Source organism: Geotrypetes seraphini, chromosome 11 (assembly GCF_902459505.1).
Source record: "Geotrypetes seraphini chromosome 11, aGeoSer1.1, whole genome shotgun sequence".
Taxonomy (NCBI): Eukaryota; Metazoa; Chordata; class Amphibia; order Gymnophiona; family Dermophiidae; genus Geotrypetes; species Geotrypetes seraphini.
Genome location: NC_047094.1, coordinates 57,067,314 through 57,085,407, shown reverse-complemented (window position 1 = coordinate 57,085,407; position 18,094 = coordinate 57,067,314). Strand labels below are relative to the sequence as shown.

The 18,094-nt window shown below is 43.6% G+C and overlaps 1 protein-coding gene across 3 annotated transcripts in view; it reads left to right on the top strand.

Moving 5' to 3' along the window:
• C11H16orf71 (chromosome 11 C16orf71 homolog) overlaps positions 1-18,094 on the top strand; it is a 282,532-nt gene that overhangs the window by 70,650 nt on the left and 193,788 nt on the right. For all 3 annotated transcript variants that reach the window (XM_033963852.1, XM_033963851.1, XM_033963853.1), the window contains 2 exons: positions 4,476-4,634; positions 16,917-17,111. In XM_033963852.1, coding sequence (XP_033819743.1) covers positions 4,476-4,634; positions 16,917-17,111 — 354 coding nt within the window. The remainder of the gene's footprint in view (positions 1-4,475; positions 4,635-16,916; positions 17,112-18,094) is intronic.

Here is an 18,094-nt window from a genome sequence, read left to right as displayed (position 1 = left end):
CAACAAAAAGGAAATAACCAAAACAGTCCAAACAGGCAAACAGTCAAAAAAACAAAAAAAAACCCACAAAACACCACTCACTGTTTGCAGCTGGAAATCAGGTCCACCTGCATGGGCTCAGGAAAGTTGGAATCACTCTCAGCAAAACTTTCTTGGCAATCCATGGGAAGTTCCACATCCAGTACCGGTAGCTTATCAGCTTGTCCAGCTTCCATTAACTCCATGGGTATAGGCCTATTACTCCTGCTTGGCCCAGGGGGTTCCTCAGGGAGGCAAGGCCTGAACCTCCTCCCTAGCCGGCCTCCCTGTCTGTTCTTAGCTGCTGACTTAAATATTCTAGGGACACGCCCTGCCCTGGCTGAGTCAGCAGTGTTCAATGAGGCTCTTGGGCTCCCCCGGTGGTGACTTGGGTACAGCTCACCTAACTCATCATCAATGAGTTCAGGCTCCCTCTGGTGGTCAATGGAGATATGATCAGTATCAGGAACAGAATGTACATTCCTGATTCCTTTCCGTGATTTCTTTTGGGTCTGGCCTTTGGATCTAACTGGGACCTTGGCGGAGATAACGCCTGAATGGTCACAAAGGAGATGGACAGTGATGTGACGAGGCTGGAAATTGAGTGAATAGCCTTGAGAAATGATGGTCAGGACCCACTGGTCTGTGGTGACTTTTTGCCATATGGAGAAAAAATGTGGTAGCCGCCCTCCCACTGGAAAGAGGTCAAAAACTAGGCGTAGTTTTGAAAGGAGGAAGCTGAGTAAGTTGGCTGTTGCTTACGGTCTTGAGGGTGCTGTTTCTGTGACACTGGAAAAGATTGATTTCTTAATGGATGAGGGCGAGAGTAGGGAGTAAAATGCCTCCTAGGGTAATATTGCTGGAAAAATTGTTGATGGTACAATTTCCGGAATGCTAAAGAAGAGGAAGGCTTACATTAAGGTTGCAGATTATCTTGAGTATGTGCAGCCAGTTCTCGCATAGCTGTAAAATCTTCTTTAAGTTGCGAGACCATAGCTTTAACTTGCTCACCAAACAGACTATCTCCCACACATGGAGCATCAGCCAGTCTTATCATGAAGATCCAACCTGAGGTCTGAGGCTTTGATCCATGTTGAGCGATGAACCGCAATTGCTAGCTCTGCTGTTCTGGAACTCATATCATAGGCATCATAATTGGTTTTAATGAGATGATAAGTTGACTCCTGCAGTGCCAAGTGTAGATTCTGCACTTCTGTAGGTGAAGCTTTGTCCAGTTGAAAGATGGAGTGCTAGAAATGCAGACTTTGCAACTGATATGCTAAGATCTTCGAGTTTAGCATGGATCCTTGGTAAACTTTACGTCCAATTGAGTCGAAGGAACGGTGATCTTTCCCCGGAGGTGAGTTGAAGATTTGGCCTTATGGATGGCTGACTCTGCTACTGTGGAGTGGTGTGGAAGTTGTTGTACATTGTGACCAGGTGCTTGTTCAATCTTGTATTTTACCTCCAGGCGACTGGAGAAATAAAGACGGACTGGGGTTTTTTCCAATTAGTTAATTGTAGGTCTTGAAGAATCTGATGCACTGGGAGTGACACCATGCCCTCTGAAGGAGTTTTACAAGACTGCAGGATCGCCTGGAAATCCTTCTTATTAGCTGGAGTGACCGCTTGAGAAAGGCGAAGAAGGTTGCAGACCTTTTGAAGAAATTTAGGATATGAGTAGTCATCCTCCTGGTCTGGTTGCAGCGTAGGCTGAACAAGAGAGGAAGGATCTGCAGCCACAGTGGTGGTATCAGGAGAATCGACCCAATCATGTGAAGGGGAAGACTGTTGCTGAGGAGAAGGACAGAGCAATGTATGAGGGGGATCAGAGAAGTTTCAATGGGTCACCAAGAGGGTCTGGACAACAGACATCTGAAGATAAACACTGGTCTGTCTGAAGAGGAGACTGCTGGACTATTATTGAAAGTGCTGGAGACGGAGTGCTGTTCTGATGAAGAGAGGATCTGTCTCTTATGAAATCCTTTAACAGTGAGAAGAAATCCTGAAGAGTCCCCATAGGGAGTTGAGAAATAGCTGCCGACGTGATCTGTGGCAGAGCTGCCTGTTTAGGTGAAGAAATTCCCTCAGCCATAGTGGAAGAAGAAATAGCCCTCTTTCTTGAAGAAGAATGGGACTTGGAAGAGATACTTGCATGCTGCATGTCTGTAGCTCAGGAAGACTGTTGTGTTAAGTACAGAGCTAACTGCCTGCTGAGCTTCACTCCTGAGAGGCACAGACACCGGCTGTATATCAGAGCCTTTACTTTCTGTGGAAACTGTTAAAGAGGCAGTTCTTCTGTCAGCCTTTGTCATTTTCTTCTTTGAATTTCCCACTGCAGCCGCCTTCTTTTTATCTGACGGCTGCAGCAAGGAAGACGTGCCTGCCCCTGGCAGTGCTAATTGAGAGCCCTGAGGGGGAGGAGGAATGACAGATGTGCGCAGCCTCGGCAAGCTTCCAACGCCATTGGCGGGAAGCAGGGCTGAGATAAAGTTGCTGTTCATCAGCCCTTCTTCACAGTAATTAAAGCCGCTGTCAGTAGAAAAACTGCCGTGATCGATCTGTTAATGAATGATCGCGGTACTCTGGTGCTGAATGAAATACCTGTCTTGACAAAGTCCGTTTTTGGTGGGAGGGTTTTAGCGCCAATTCTAATCAGATGACTGAAGATGTTGTAAGAAAGTTAAACTTGGGGTGGAGCTACACTGGCAAGGTTGCTGCACATGCCCAGTAGGTAAAAAATAAAATCCTACTGTACTAGGGGAGAGTTCTACAGCACAGACTCAGTCCAGGGACTTCACCATCAAGTGGGGCTGCATTTCCCTGCTTGCCTAACAGGGAGGGACCAACAACAATTCCATGCACCTCGATGACTAGCCACATGTCTTCTGGCTGTATAGGTTTGCCAGAATAACTCATCTAAAGGAGTGATGTCAGCTTATATGATATTGCTTAAAATGGTACTATCGATTATTTTCAGTATTTGCATACAGCAGTCTGTTGCATCGTTTTTTTTGACATAATCATATTGGTCCTAGTAGTCAAAACGATTTAAGCAGCCATGAGAGACTCTAGCCATTTAAATTGCCTGTCTGGGGCTAACTGAGCATTTTCAGTGACAACTAGATATTATCACTGAAAATGCCTGATTAGCATAAAAGCCAAAAATGACTATTGTAGGACATTCTGGGAACCGAGTTAGCACTTAGCTGGTTAAGTGTTGATTTTCAGCGCTTACTAAAAATAATCACATAAATAGGACTGAATATAATACAGTCCTATCTTTATGCAGTTCTTCATAGCTGGTTAAGTACCAAATATCACAGATAACCGGTTATGTTTTCTCCAGATCCATATACCCAGAAATGCAATGCCAGAGCTTGGACATGGCTTGGCACAGAATTTCCAGGTATAACTCTGGCAATGGTCAACAAAATGCTGAATGCTTCTAACTCAATATTGAACTCATTAAGAACTATCTGGCTGACCAGTTAACTCGCTTGTTGGCAGCTAACCTATCATTTTCAATGGTGTTTAAATAGTTATCACTGCTGACAATAACTGGTTAGCACCAACCTTTAAGTGTCTATGGAATTCGGTTAGATCTCGATATTCCAACTTAACTGGATTGCATATTTAGTTGTCCTATTTTTGTGTACTAGTTCATGGCCAATTAAGTTTGAATATTGATCTAGTGCTAGTTGGCTTTAAAAATAACCTGGACATTCAATGCCAAAGGCCAGCAGGGAACAAAAAAAAAATGCTGCTTGCTGTCGGTTGACATTTTTTTGGGGGGGAGGTGTGTTTATAGGATCTCAATATTCGTCCTGATTTTCTAAGTTTTCTAGGTAGGGCTTTTACTTCAGTCTGCATCATTTATTTTCAATCCTATCTTTTAAATTCATATTTGAGATTGCTAATCATAGGGATCAATATAAAATGATAAATTCAGTTAAGTTTAGAATTACCAGTGTAAATCATTGGGCTTTGAAAATTTGGGCCAAAGTTACGTAGTTAGTATGAGGGGGGGATCAGAAAAGTTCCAGGAACAGGGCTAAAAGATAAGCGGATATTGCAGGTATCCACTTAAGCAATTAAATGAATTGAGCCCTGTTGAATATCAGCCCCATTGAAATTAATTGTAGAATGCCTCCTTCAGTGATATTCTTTTGCTAGCAGGAACTACCCTTCAACAATATAATTTCTGATACAGATCATTATCAGACTGTTTCAACTATGCAACAATAACAGAGAGAAGTTACATTGTTACACTAGAAATGCCTGTTTCCAGTGGGGTGTGTGTTAGAGCTTAGTTTCTTTAATGAATATAAGAACATAAGAATTGCCGCTGCTGGGTCAGACCAGTGGTCCATCGTGCCCAGCAATCTGCTCCCACGGCGGCCCTTAGGTCAGAGTGGTGCATCTTCTGTTTGTTAATGGATTGTATTACTTTCCAGGTGCTTGGTTTCAAAGTCAGAGGAAAGAGCAGTGCCCCATTCCAGGTGGTAGGTTTACAGCAGGCTTGGCAAGAGGATGGCCTAGCACTCTATGCTTGCCTGGTTCCACAACAAGATGAATCTCCAGCTCAGACCAAAATAAAAAACCGGGAACATAAGGTGAGTCCTTTCCCCTATGATTGTATTTGCATAGCTCTCTTAATCAGATCTTCCTCACATGCCCATATAACCATCTTCACAGATATTGTTTACCCAAATGAATTAGACTTTATAGGCTTCTTTCATAAAGTCAGTACAAAAAGAGCTAGGGATGATGATGGTAATGTCTGAATAAACAAGTGAATATATTGTATATTAGAGCTAGTCCAGTGACTCAGTGTGTGCAGTGTCCTGTTGGAGGACCTGGTTCGGTTCCCAGCTTATATCTTATCGCAAATGCCCCTCCACGTGGGCAAAACAAGCACCTTGGTCCTGTCCGGGCTGGTGCTCCCCCCTTTTGAGCCTTTGGGTGCCTGCTCCTTGATGGACCTTACCTTTAAAGCGGTCTTCTTGGTGGCTATTACATCTGCTAGATGTGTTTCTGAACTGCAGGCTTTCTCTTGTAGGTCTCCCTTCTTGGAGTTCTCTAGGGAGAGGTTTTGTTGCGACATGTTCCTTCCTTTCTGCCAACGGTAGTTGTCCTCCCGGTATTGGGTAATTGAGAGGGATCTTCAGAGCAGAAACAGTTGCACAAGTTGAATGTCTGTCAGGACCTTCGCTCTTATGTGTCACAGACCCAGGCGATCAAGAAATCATCTCTTTGTCCTTCTAGCGGGCCCTCGTAAGGGGATGGCACTTCCAAGACTTCCATTGTGTGCTGGATCAAGGAGACTATTGCTTCCATTTATCTTCTTCAGAAAAAGCCTATGTGGATGTTCAGGCATGTTGGAATGTGGTATTCGGTGAGTGTGTTCTGGTATTGGCCATTTGAGGATCCCACCCATGATGGGTACTGTTTTAGTATGTCCCATCTGTAAAGATTAACTGTACTGGTCTATCAGGTGACACAGAATGAGAAATTAGGTTCTTACCTGCTAATTTTCTTTCTGTTAGCTTGTAAACCGGTACAGTTCCCCACCCTATCTGTCTTTATGTGGTGATTGCGGGTTTTGCTCACGTGCAGATTTTGTTTTTCTGCAGGTTCTAGTATTTTTCTAGGGCCGGGGAGATACAAGAATAGTGACTATGGCTTAACTGGTGAGCTGTGGGGTCATTATCACTGCAGGATTTTAGTTCTATACATGTTCCAACAGTTGTTACCATGTGTTGTTTGATTTTAACCTCCTGTTCGGAGTGTTTTTACTGTTCTCAGTTAGTATTATCCTAAGTTCTGCTTGGCTATTCGTCAGATTAGGTTGGTAGAAGGAGCCTCAGCTGATATACTACAACCAAGTTTTGGTCTCAGTCAGGGCCGGATTAATCAATAGGCCCAGTAGGCACATGCCTAGGGTCCGAAACTGTGAGGGGGGCCTGCAGAAGGAGGACGACTCGCCTTGATATTTTTTAAAACAGCAACGGCCCCCTCCCGGCATCAACAGCAGCGGGCCCCCCCAACGGCAATGAGCCCACCCGCAGCAACGGCAATGCCCCCTCCCCCCGCAGCAACAGCATCGCGACCGAATCAGTTACAGGAAGGTCCCGCGATGACTGCTTCTGCCGGTCCATCCCCCTCCGACATCACTTGCTCCGAAAGAAGTGACGTCGGAGGGGGATGGACCGGCAGAAGCAGTCATCGCGGGACCTTCCTGTAACTGATTCGGTCGTGTTGCTGTTGCTGCAGGGGGGTCCGTTGCCATTGCTGGGGTGGGTCCCATTGCCGTTACTGCGGGGGGGAGCATTGCCGTGGGGAGGGTAACATATAAAGGGGAAATCCTCTATTTTTTTTCCTTTTAGCTCTCCTGTATTTCATGCTTGTTTTACTTTTAGATTTTTTTTTTTTGTTGTTGTTGTATAATCTGGCTCCCTACTGCTTTTCTGTAAGGTTAAGAACAGCCCCAAGCCTGCTGCAGAAGTTCCTAAGTCAACACCAATTTTTAGGCTCTCACGCAACTGGACACCTAAGAGTTTTTGTCTCACTTTGTTTTACCTTCCTTGCCCTTATTACTGGCCTACTGAATAAGTCCATCTGCTGGAAAAGCAAATTAGATTTGAAGAGGAGAAGGAGGTACAGAAAGACTAGTTGAGTAAAGAAAAAAAGTGGTACTGATGGTTATCAATGATAGTAGAGGGGACAAGGCCACTTAAGAAGGTGGGGGGGCATTGCCATCAGCTGTTCTAATGCTGCTTCCGGGCAAAGGAGCTCAGCGGGCAGAGCTGGCAGCTGCAATGTTTGGAGGGGGAGAGAGAAAGGAGCATGGAAGGGTGGTAGAGGGAGAGAAAGGGGGCAAGGTGGTATAGAAGGGCTTTGAAAAAGGATGGTATGGAAGGGTGGTGGAGGAAGAGAAAGGGGCAGGGTGGTTAGAAAGGGTTGTGAGAAGGATGGCATGGAAGGGTGGTGGAGGAAGAGAAAGGGGCAGGGTGGTATGGAAAGTTGGTGGAAGGAGAGAAAGGGGCTGATGGAATTGGTGTGCAGGAGAAGGGGAAAGATATAAGGGGAAGGATACTGGATGGAATTGGGTTGAAGGGAAAGAAAGGGGGCAGATGCTGATGGATTTGGGGTGCAAGGAAAGGTGAGAGAGACATAAGGCGGAAGGATCCTGAATGGAATTGGGTTGAAGGGAGAGAAAGGGGGCAGATGCTGATGGAAATGGGAGGAAGGGAGAGGAGAAAGTGAAATGCCCAATCATAGGGGTATGGGAGAGGGAAAGGGAGGAGAGCAGAGGAGAAAGATGCCAGATCATTGGAGGAGAGAAGAGAAGATGATGGATGCCACACCAATGGGAGGGGGAAGAAGAGATGTAAGGGAGAGGCAGATAATTTCTGGAAGAGGCACAGAGGGACAGAAGATGAAAGGAAGAGAATGACAAGAAGATGAGGAGAGCAGAAACCAGAGAAGACAAAGGTAGAAAAAAATTTATATTTATTATTTTGCTTTAGGGGACATGCATCGCTGTTTCTGTAGTGTTGCATTGTATGCAGAGTCCAGCTTTTTGGTGGTCGTATTTAACCTTTGTTTACGTATTTCTATTTTATCCCCCCTTTTACAAAACTGTAGAGCATTTTTTAGCGCTGGCCGTGGCTAAAAACCATACTACAGTTTTGTAAAAGGGAGAGAGGTTAGTTTGTGATTACGTATTCCATACTAGACGAAGGTGTTTTCTGTGTTCTGTTTGTATGAAAGACATGGTTTTTTGTTAGCGTTGACTAGCCTTGTTTGGCAAAATGTATCAGGCATGGTTCTTGGGAGCACCTTGAATTAACCTGATTTGAATCTCCTTATTTTCTGCCAATCTTCTTTTGTTTCATGTTGGATTCTTTGGTGGACTGCTTGCCTTGTTGTTTCGTTGCAAGTTAACATACATGGAATGGAACGTACTAGAGGAGTTACAGATTTGGTTGTTTATACATATGGGTTACAGTTGGTTGATGTAGAGTGAGGCAGTTGAGAGGCATTGCAAACTTGGTTATTAATATTGACTTATATTTCGGATAGTATTACTACTTTACAAATATTTGAACACTTTTATATATGCATGGAAAAGGTTCAGAGTTAAAGTCCTGGGTAAGTAGGTGAGAAGGGAAGAAAGGGAGATTTGTTCAGAGATGTTTGGGGGTTGCATAGAAGAAAAACTGTGCACTGGTATGCTAATCTTTGTTTGTTTTGAATTTATTAAAAAAAAAAAAAAAAGAAAGAAAAAGAAATACAAGTGGAAATAAAGAAGTAAATAAGAAAACATAAATGGGGGCGGGACATGGACAGGGCCATGGGGGCCCAGTGTACTTAATAATAATAACTTTATTTTTCTATACCGCCATAGTCAGACGACTTCTAGGCGGTTCACAACGAAAGAAGGCTGGACATTCAGCGAATTACAAATGCATGAGGGGAATGTTACAGAAGAAAAGGGTTGTAGGGGAGGGAATGTAAGAGGGGTTGAAAGGGGAAGGGAAAGTGAGAGGGGTAGGAATTGCCTGAAGATTGCTTCGGGTTTGTAGGGGCCCTCGAAGAATTAATCCTGCCCTGGTCTCAGTCTCTACCTGCTGGTCATAGTGAGATATAGCCCATCTGTAAAGATTAACTGTACTGGTCTTCCGGCTTACAGAGAAAAAATTAGCAGGTAAGAACCTAATTTCTCCTTACTATATTTGAAATTTGCTTCCAGAAAGACAACTGAAAGTCTTTAAGTTTCCCTAGTTACCTAAATGAATCAAAAGCTATTATGGAATGGATGAGCTAGTATATCATTTTAGCTGTTTAAATATCTAAATACAGTTGTGTTAGCATTCAGCTGGGATGGTCAGCATTTTTTATTTTTTATTTTGGTCCATTTTTTTTTTTTTTAATGCCAGCAATACTTAGTGCCAGTATCTGGATATTGGCTGGCATTGAATATTCAGATTCAGTGGTGGCTACTGGCACTATCCAGGTAGCAGTAATATTCATCCCACTACCGGATAACTGACTGGATAAAATAGTATGACCATTTTGCTCTCTTAACTTTATCTAAATCGTTATCCAGTTAGTGAACCAAATAATGCTGCTATCTGTATAGCTCAAGGAATTGCCCTCAATCTACCCATGCACTGCCCCAATACTATCTGGAAAGTTCCAGGTGTTCTGCAGTGATTTTCAACAGCATTATGTAGATAATGCTGCTGAAAATAAAGGAATTGTCCCTAGTAGCATAGCCAGAACAACCTTTTGGGGAAGCCTACAGTGTATCATGAGTGGTCACTAAACACCTTACTCCTCCACCTCCCATTCCTCTTCTCTGACACCTATTCCCAAATTAAAATTACCCTTAGCAGGTGAAGATCCCTGAGTCTCACTAACTGTAGACATCCTGAGCCCATCTGAATCACCTACAGAACGGCTGTCAGCAGATCAGAGTGCTGTTACTGATGCCGGTCACTGAACATGTGGTACTGGTACTAATGGTTGCACTTTGAGCCACTGACAGCCATGCTTTAGATGATCTGGGCATGCTTTGAATTTCTGCACCTGGTAAGGCTTGGGGATTCCTGCCAGCTACCAAAGAACATCCAGCTTACCAGGTGGGCCTGAGGCAAAAGTGAATGGGTCCAGGCCAGCCCAGGGCCCTGGACAACAGCTACTTCTACCTGAAAGAACACCCAGCTCTTCATGTGCCCCTCCTGCCACTTTGCAGTTTGTTTGCATAATTACTTTTATTTACCCAAGTATTTTTTTAAGTAATATTTTTTGTGTATAAGATGATACAGTACACAGGAAAAAAGGATGACTCATGGAACTTGTGAGCTCATGAGGATATTATATCTGTAAGCCTCTTTTCAAATGAAACGCATTGTGGAATTTCCATTTGAAAATCGAACCAGCCACAGGAACTTTAAAAATGGAAGCTTTGTTGTACTCTCCCACTCATATTTTTACCTTCACTGAGCAAAGCAGTTTACGCCAGCCTTTTCCTATGGGTAAATAGCTATTTTATATTGATAAGCAGGATATCAGCCACTCAAGTATGGGTGATATCAAACCACAGTACTGAGAAGGTTTAGCCTTCTCAAAGCTTACCTGTTTACGTGTGTGTAATATTCAGATGTAAACTTGCTATTTACACACGGAAATGCTTCTAAAATGACTTTGATATGCCCTGCCTAATAAACATTTAATGAGCCATTTCATTAATACAATAGAAAATACTGTATTTCATAAAGTATATTTATATGCATTTGTAAACTTAATTGGCGCTATCCTATCTTTTAAATACCAACAAAGGAGAACCAGGAAGAGCACAAAAGGTACCAGAAAGAATGCCATCGAGAGATCAGGAAAGCAAAGAGAGAATATGAGGAAAGACTGGCAGGAGAAGCAAGAAACTTCAAACCCTTCTTCAGGTATGTGAAAGGGAAACAACCAGCCAGAGAGGAAGTGGGACCACTGGACGACGGAGACAGGAAAGGAGCGATAAAGGAGGAAAAAGAGATAGCTGACAGGTTAAACAAATTCTTCTCGTCAGTCTTCACCAGAGAGGACACATCCAATATCCCAGAACCCGAGGTGATTATAAACAGGGAACACGACGAAAAGCTGGTACAACTAGAGGTAAGCAAAGAGGATGTCCTCAGACAGATAGATAGACTGAAGAGCGACAAATCACCAGGCCCGGACGGCATCCACCCAAGGGTACTAAAAGAACTGAGAAACGAAATAGCAGAGACACTTCGCCAAATATGTAACCTCTCCCTAAAAACTGGAGAGATCCCAGAGGACTGGAAAATAGCAAATGTCACGCCCATCTTTAAGAAGGGATCAAGGGGTGACCCGGGAAACTACAGGCCTGTGAGCTTGACCTCGGTTCCGGGAAAGATGATGGAAGCAATGGTAAAGGACACAATCTGCGAACACATAGAAAAAAATGGGCAACTGAAGGCAAGCCAGCATGGCTTCTGCAAGGGAAGGTCGTGCCTCACAAACTTGCTATACTTCTTCGAGGGAATAAACAGCCAGATGGATAAGGGGGAATCCATAGACATCATTTACCTTGACTTCCAAAAAGCCTTCGACAAGGTACCTCACAAACGGCTACTAAAAAAGCTGTGGAATCACGGGGTGCAAGGGGATATCTACCGATGGATCAAACACTGGTTGGCAGGCAGGAAACAGAGGGTTGGAGTAAAGGGCCAATACTCGGACTGGCAATGGGTCACGAGCGGAGTTCCACAGGGGTCGGTGCTGGGACCTCTATTGTTCAATATATTTATTGATGATCTGGAGACGGGGACAAAATGTGAGGTTATCAAATTTGCTGATGACACCAAACTCTGCAGCAGGGTTAGGAACACGGAAGACTGTGAAAACCTGCAAAGGGACCTAACGAGACTGGAAGACTGGGCAAATAAGTGGCAAATGAGCTTTAACGTAGAGAAATGCAAAGTCATGCATGTAGGGAAAAAGAACCCGATGTTCAGCTACAATATGGGGGGAACACGGCTAGGGGTGAGTAACCTTGAAAGGGATCTGGGGGTGATGGTTGACACATCGCTGAAACCATCGGCGCAATGTGCAACAGCTTCAAAGAAAGCAAACAGAATGCTGGGCATCATCAAAAAGGGTATCACAACCAGGACGAAGGAAGTCATCATGCCGCTGTATCGCGCAATGGTGCGCCCGCACCTGGAGTACTGTGTTCAATATTGGTCGCCGTACCTCAGAAAGGACATGGCGGTACTCGAGGGAGTGCAGAGGAGGGCGACTAAACTGATAAAAGGTATGGAAAATTTCTCTTACGCTGACAGGTTAAAAACACTGGGGCTGTTCTCTCTGGAGAAGAGGAGACTTAGAGGGGACATGATAGAAACCTTCAAAATCCTAAAGGGCATAGAGAAAGTGAATAAGAACAGATTCTTCAAACTGTGGGGAGCCACAAGCACTAGGGGTCACTCGGAGAAATTGAAAGGGGACAGGTTTAGTACAAATGCCAGGAAGTTCTTTTTTACTCAGAGGGTGGTGGACACATGGAACAAGCTTCCGGAGGAGGTGATAAGCCAGAACTCTGTACAGGGGTTCAAGGAAGGTTTAGATAGGTTCCTGGAGGAAAAGGGGATAGAGGGGTACAGATAGAACTTGAGGTAGGTTATAGAAGTGGTCAGAAACCACTTCACGGGTCGCGGACCTGATGGGCCGCCGCGGGAGCGGACCGCTGGGCGGGATGGACCTCTGGTCTGACCCAGTGGAGGCAAATTCTTATGTTCTTATGTTCTGGATTGCCTTCTAAATCATAGCTTTACATTCTGTCATGTGTAAATATTTGTTTTAAAAAGCAGTTTTATGCTCCAAGACAGTACTTACCTCCTGAATATTTTGGTATTTCAGTTTTGGAATATACTCTGCCCCTGTTTTGGTGCCTTATAAAACCACCTGCAGTGTGTTGAGAACCAAAGCAAAATTCTGCTGACAGGAAAAGAATAATCAGAAGAGAGAGCCTTTGCTTGCTTTGATAATAAATATTTTTTTAAAAATTCAGAAATGTTGCCTGTATCATCACACTGAGTTATTACTAAATGAATTAGATATGCCCATCTGGTGTGAGATGATTTCTCTGTGCTCTGTGGGCTTGGAGCCTAGCCAGCTCAGAAGATCACATTTGATGGGTTTTCACAGCTTGATAGGACATGTTGTTTGAATCTTTCAGTCCCAGAAATAAATGACTGGCCTCTTTTAGGTTCTATCATATGTGCCATACTACATATACCTCCACAACTCTGAATAGCATTAAATACACCAAGCTTTGAACACTTCCATTTTACTACTTAAGTGATAACTTGTAAAGAAAGAACTTTGTCCCCAGTGACATTTCACAACAAAAACACTACTGAAACATAAATGTAGCCACTGCTGGGATGACAGACTTGGCTCAGAGCACCAACTGACCCAGTTTCTAGATGAAGACTTTTGGACATTTCAAGATTTTGGACTTACTCAAATCAGTGGCGTAGCGAGGGTGATAGATGCCCCTCCTCTGCCCTTGTCTCCATCCCCCCACACCTTCCCCGATCTCACCTGCCACATGTGTCCCCCACTTTCCTTCCCTTCCCCCATACCTCTAGTTGAAGTTGTTGCTCGTGCTCTTCCCGATCCTGTCGGCTCTCCCTCTGAGGTCACTTCCTATGCATGGCACTCAGAAGTGACATCAGCGGGAGAGCCGATGGGGGTCACAAAGAGCACATTGTTGACTGCTACGAGCAGCAACTTCAACTAGAGGTATGGTGGAAGGAAAGGGGGCGCACATGTGGAAGGGAGGAATGGGAAGAGGCGGGAAGGGGGGGTGGAGAGGAGGCAAGGAAGAACTTCTACGGTGACAAAATCTCCAAATCCAATAACCAGAATAGTGCACTGTTTAACATCTGGCGCTCCTTAACCCTTAAAAACGACTCCCTCTGCTCCCCTCTTCTCCTTCAGCCGAGGTTCTAGAAAAATTCTTCAATGAGAAAGTCACTCCCTTAAGATGCTCCTTCCCACCTGCAGTCTCCTACAACTCTCTGGTACCCACCGATTCCAACCCTACCCTGCTTATCTTCAACCCTATTCCAGCCAACAGATCCTGGACTACCTTTGAGCTCGTATCTGAATCGCAGATCTCTAAACTCTGCCTCAAACTAAAATCTTGCAACTGCGCCTTGGACCCTTTCCCCTCCTACCTATTTGAGAATATTCCTGCACAGGCCATCGCATCTCTTACCAAACTTATAAACTCTGCCCTACTATCCGGCCTATTCTCTTCTGAAATGGGACACATTGCTTTGACCCCACTTCTGAAAAAAGCTGATCTAGACCCCTCCATACCATCCAGCTATCATCCAATAGAAAATATCCCTCTCCTAACCAAGATGCTAGAGTCTATCATATCTACCCAACTCTCATCCTACTTAGAAAGATTCTCCATTCTCCTACCTTACCAATACGGCTTCAGACCCAACTTCTGCACCGAATCCCTATTAGCCTCACTAATCTCTAAGGTCCAGCTACTGCATTCTCGAAACAAGTTCGCTGTTCTTCTACAATTCGACCTTTCTGCAGCTTTTGACGTTGTCCATCATGATATTCTAATATTCCAACTCTCTGAGATAGGTATTAACTCCACAGTTCTAGACTGGTTCTCCAAATTTTTACGATCACGCTCTTACACTGTTAACATGAACGGCACCTCATCCTCCCCCTGGTAACCGACATGTGGTGTCCCGCAAGGTTCACCTCTATCTCCAATTCTTTTCAACATCTATATGTCTTCCTTGAAACTCCTCCATCTATCCCCCCTAGAAACACTTTACACTTATGCTGATGACATCCTTGTCCTCCTCGAGACCGACTCAAACCTCTCTAACCTCTCCGAAAACATATCCTCATGTATAAGGAACCTCCAATCCTGGGCCCTCACAGTACAAATGAAACTGAACGAGTCCAAAACAAAACTACTTTGGCTCGTCCCAAAATTAGACCAATTACTCTCCTCCATCCCACTGTCCTCCGGCTCCACATTACAGCTTGAGTTTTCAAGCAAAGTTCTGGGCATCACCATAGACTCTTCACTATCCTTTGGTGACCATCTCAATTCCCTGATAAAAAAAATGCTTTTTTAGCCTTCATATGCTGAGGAAGGTGAGATCCTGCTTTCATCAAAAACACTTTGCCTTCCTAGTACAATCCATCATCCTCTCCAGATTAGACTACTGCAACTCTATCTACCTAAGCCTAACTAAGAAAAGCCTTCATAGCCTTCAGCAGATTCAGAATGCTGCGGCTAAGCTTATTTTCGCAAAAAGTAAATTCAACCATGTCTCACCACTCCTGTCCAAGCTTCACTGGCTCCCGGTAATCTCCAGGGTTCACTTCAAATGTGCCTGCCTAACTTTCAAGATCCTTCATGGCATCCTTCCTCCCGTTATCCCATTATCTTGGAATTCCTCAATTCCTAATTCCACCAGATTCTCCCAAATATTAAAACTATCCTTCCCTTCTATAAAATGTATACCCCATGCAGGAAAACTAGGGACATCCCTCCCCTTTAGAATCACTGAGCTCTGGAATAACCTTACCTCCCCACTCCGAAACTCAAGCTCCCTCCAACTTTTCCGTAAACATCTGAAAACTTGGCTATTTTAAAAAATGTAACACTTCCTCCTTCCGGCATCTTACACCCATCTAACCTTCTTTACACTTAATCCTTTAACCCTCCATTGGAGTTCCTTTCCATCACAACTTCTGTAAACCGTGCCGAGCTCTACGATTGCGGAGATGGTGCGGTATATAAACCTAAGGTTTAGTTTAGTTCAGTTTAGTTTAGGAGGAGGGGTGCTGGTGCCCCCACCAATATGGTGCCCTTGGCGGACCACCCCCCCCCCTCACTTCCCCCTTACTACGCCACTGACTCAAATGCATCTTAGTATTTGTAGATCTGCTTTTTCCATTTGAAATTAGTGCTACAGCTACCAAAATATAAAGTCAGATATAACTTATTTCTCTCCAGAAACTGGATATGTTAACAGATCTGCATGGCCAACATTTTTTTTAACCTCAACAGTTTCTCCTCTTTTATTTATACTTTTTCAGCAATTCTTTTCTTTTTTTTGTTATATCCCCCCTGAACTTTCATCACCCAGTCATTGTAACAATGATGCTTAGAAGAGAACCAAATAGCAGGATCCTGAGTTCACTATAGTGGTAACTTTCTAAACAGCTTGAGCTGATAGAACAGCATTTTACCTAGTCAAGTAGATGTTTATAAAATTGCCCCATTGATCCTTTATATAAATATACATCACCAGCTCCTCTTCAAAAAATAATTCTTCCTCACAAAAATGGTGTATTCAAAGTAAAGCGACACTTATCTTAAATGTAGAAAGCAAACTATACTCACCACCCCAACATGAATTCATGTTTCATATTCTTCATCAGGGTCAATATGTCATTATCTGACTGTATATGCAACAAATAAAACTCTCATTAACCCCCCTTTTTCAAAACCATAGCACAGTTTTTAGCACCTGCCACAGAGGTAACAGCTCTGATGCTTATAGGGATTCTATGAACGTTGGAGCTGTTACCACCGCGGTCAGCACTAAAATCTGTTCTATGGTTTTGTAAAAGGGGGAGGGGGAGGTAAGTAAAAAAGTATATTCAGAAAGTAGAGAAATACATAGACCTAAGGGCCACCGCGTGAGCGGATGGCTGGGCACGATGGACCACTGGTCTGACCCAGCAGCAGAAATTCTTATGTTCTCTCATTTAGAAAAAAAATTGTGGTGTAAAAAAAGGTTTGCTTAATGAGAGCTTTATTTGTTGCAGATACAGTCAAACCTCGGTTTGTGAGTAACACGGTTTGCGAATGTTTTGCAAGACGAGCAAAACATTTTCGCAAATTGTGACTCGCAAACCGAGCATTGACTTGATTTGTGAGTTCCCCTGCCCGTGAACCGGCATCGCCCCCCCCCACCCCCACCCCGCCCGCAAACCGGCATCGCCCGCCCAAACTGAAGCCTTACCCCCATTTGGCACCGGCACACAGTACCAACCCACAAGAGGTGCTGGTACCCGAAGATCGTGCTGCTTGCCGAACTGGGCCTTGAGCATGCTTCTGGAACGAATTATGCTCATTAACCAAGGTTCCACTGTATAGTCAGGCAATGACACTTTGACCCAGATGTAGAATCTGAAGCATGTATCAGAGTTTCCTATGTGGCGCTGATTTGCTTCTTTTCATTTGATTGTAAAATTCAATTTCGCCTTCTCTCTTACAATATAACCACTTTCTTCAACTTTGTTTGCAGACAAAGGAAAACCTGCGAGGGACTTCCACATTTTATCAGCAGGCTTCTATGTTTCTCTCCCACACTTGGCTTCAGAGCATTTTTTGGTGGAGAGAAGATGTGACTCGTCATCTGCAAGACCAGCTCTTCCCCCTCCTCCCTGAGATTCCTGCTGTTCGTCTCTGTAATGTCATATCCATTAATCCTGATCCCAAGGTATTATGCTTGTTTTTATGCAGTAAAACCTTGGTTTGCGAGCATAATTCGTTCCAGAAGCATGCTTGTAATCCAAAGCACTCGTATATCAAAACAGATTTCCCCATAGGAAATAATGGAAACTCAGACGATTCATTCCACAACCCAAAAACATTAATACAAAATGCTATACGTACTTGACCTCACTCATTTAGAACAGTCACTACACTCCTGCAGCGTCAGAGAGAGCAGAACCATCAGCTCAGTTGTGATGATGTGACACATGTATACTGTATGTACTCGTATTGCAAGACTTTGCTTGTTTAGAACAGTCACTACACTCTTGCAATGTCAGAGAGAGAACCATCGCTCAGTTGTGATGTGTGTATACTGTATGTACTTGTATTGTAAGACATTGCTTGTATATTAAGTTAAAATTTAATAAAATGGTTTGCTTATCTTGAAAAACACTTGCAAATCAAGTTACTTGCAATCCAAGGTTTTACTTATATATATATAAGATAATAATAATAATAATAATAATAACTTTATTCTTATATACCGCCAACAATCTTGCGACTTCTAGGCGGTTAACAATAAAGGGAAACTGTAAATACAATAAATAGAAGCTGTACATACAATGAATTAAGGAGTATTGCTGTGTACATTTGATAGTATCAACATTAATAGTAGTAACAACAGTTTGTGGGCTGCAAGGCCAAGAAGTGCCATGCTGGGCGGTCCCAAAATGTTGGTTTTGTTTCATTTCCCATGTCGTGTGCAAAATTCTTTGCTTTGTTTTGGTTCGTTTTCATTTTCATTTGGGGGCAATGTTGAAGAGTTTGATTGCATTCCTGAATAAGTTTCCATATGTGCGATGGCAAGGAGGGCACATTTATTATTGGCGAATGGGGCTTCTTTGGCAATAAGATGTCTGAAATGCAGTGTAGGACAGCACAAAAAGTGAGAAACAAGGAATATTTCAGAAAATTGGACTGAGCTAA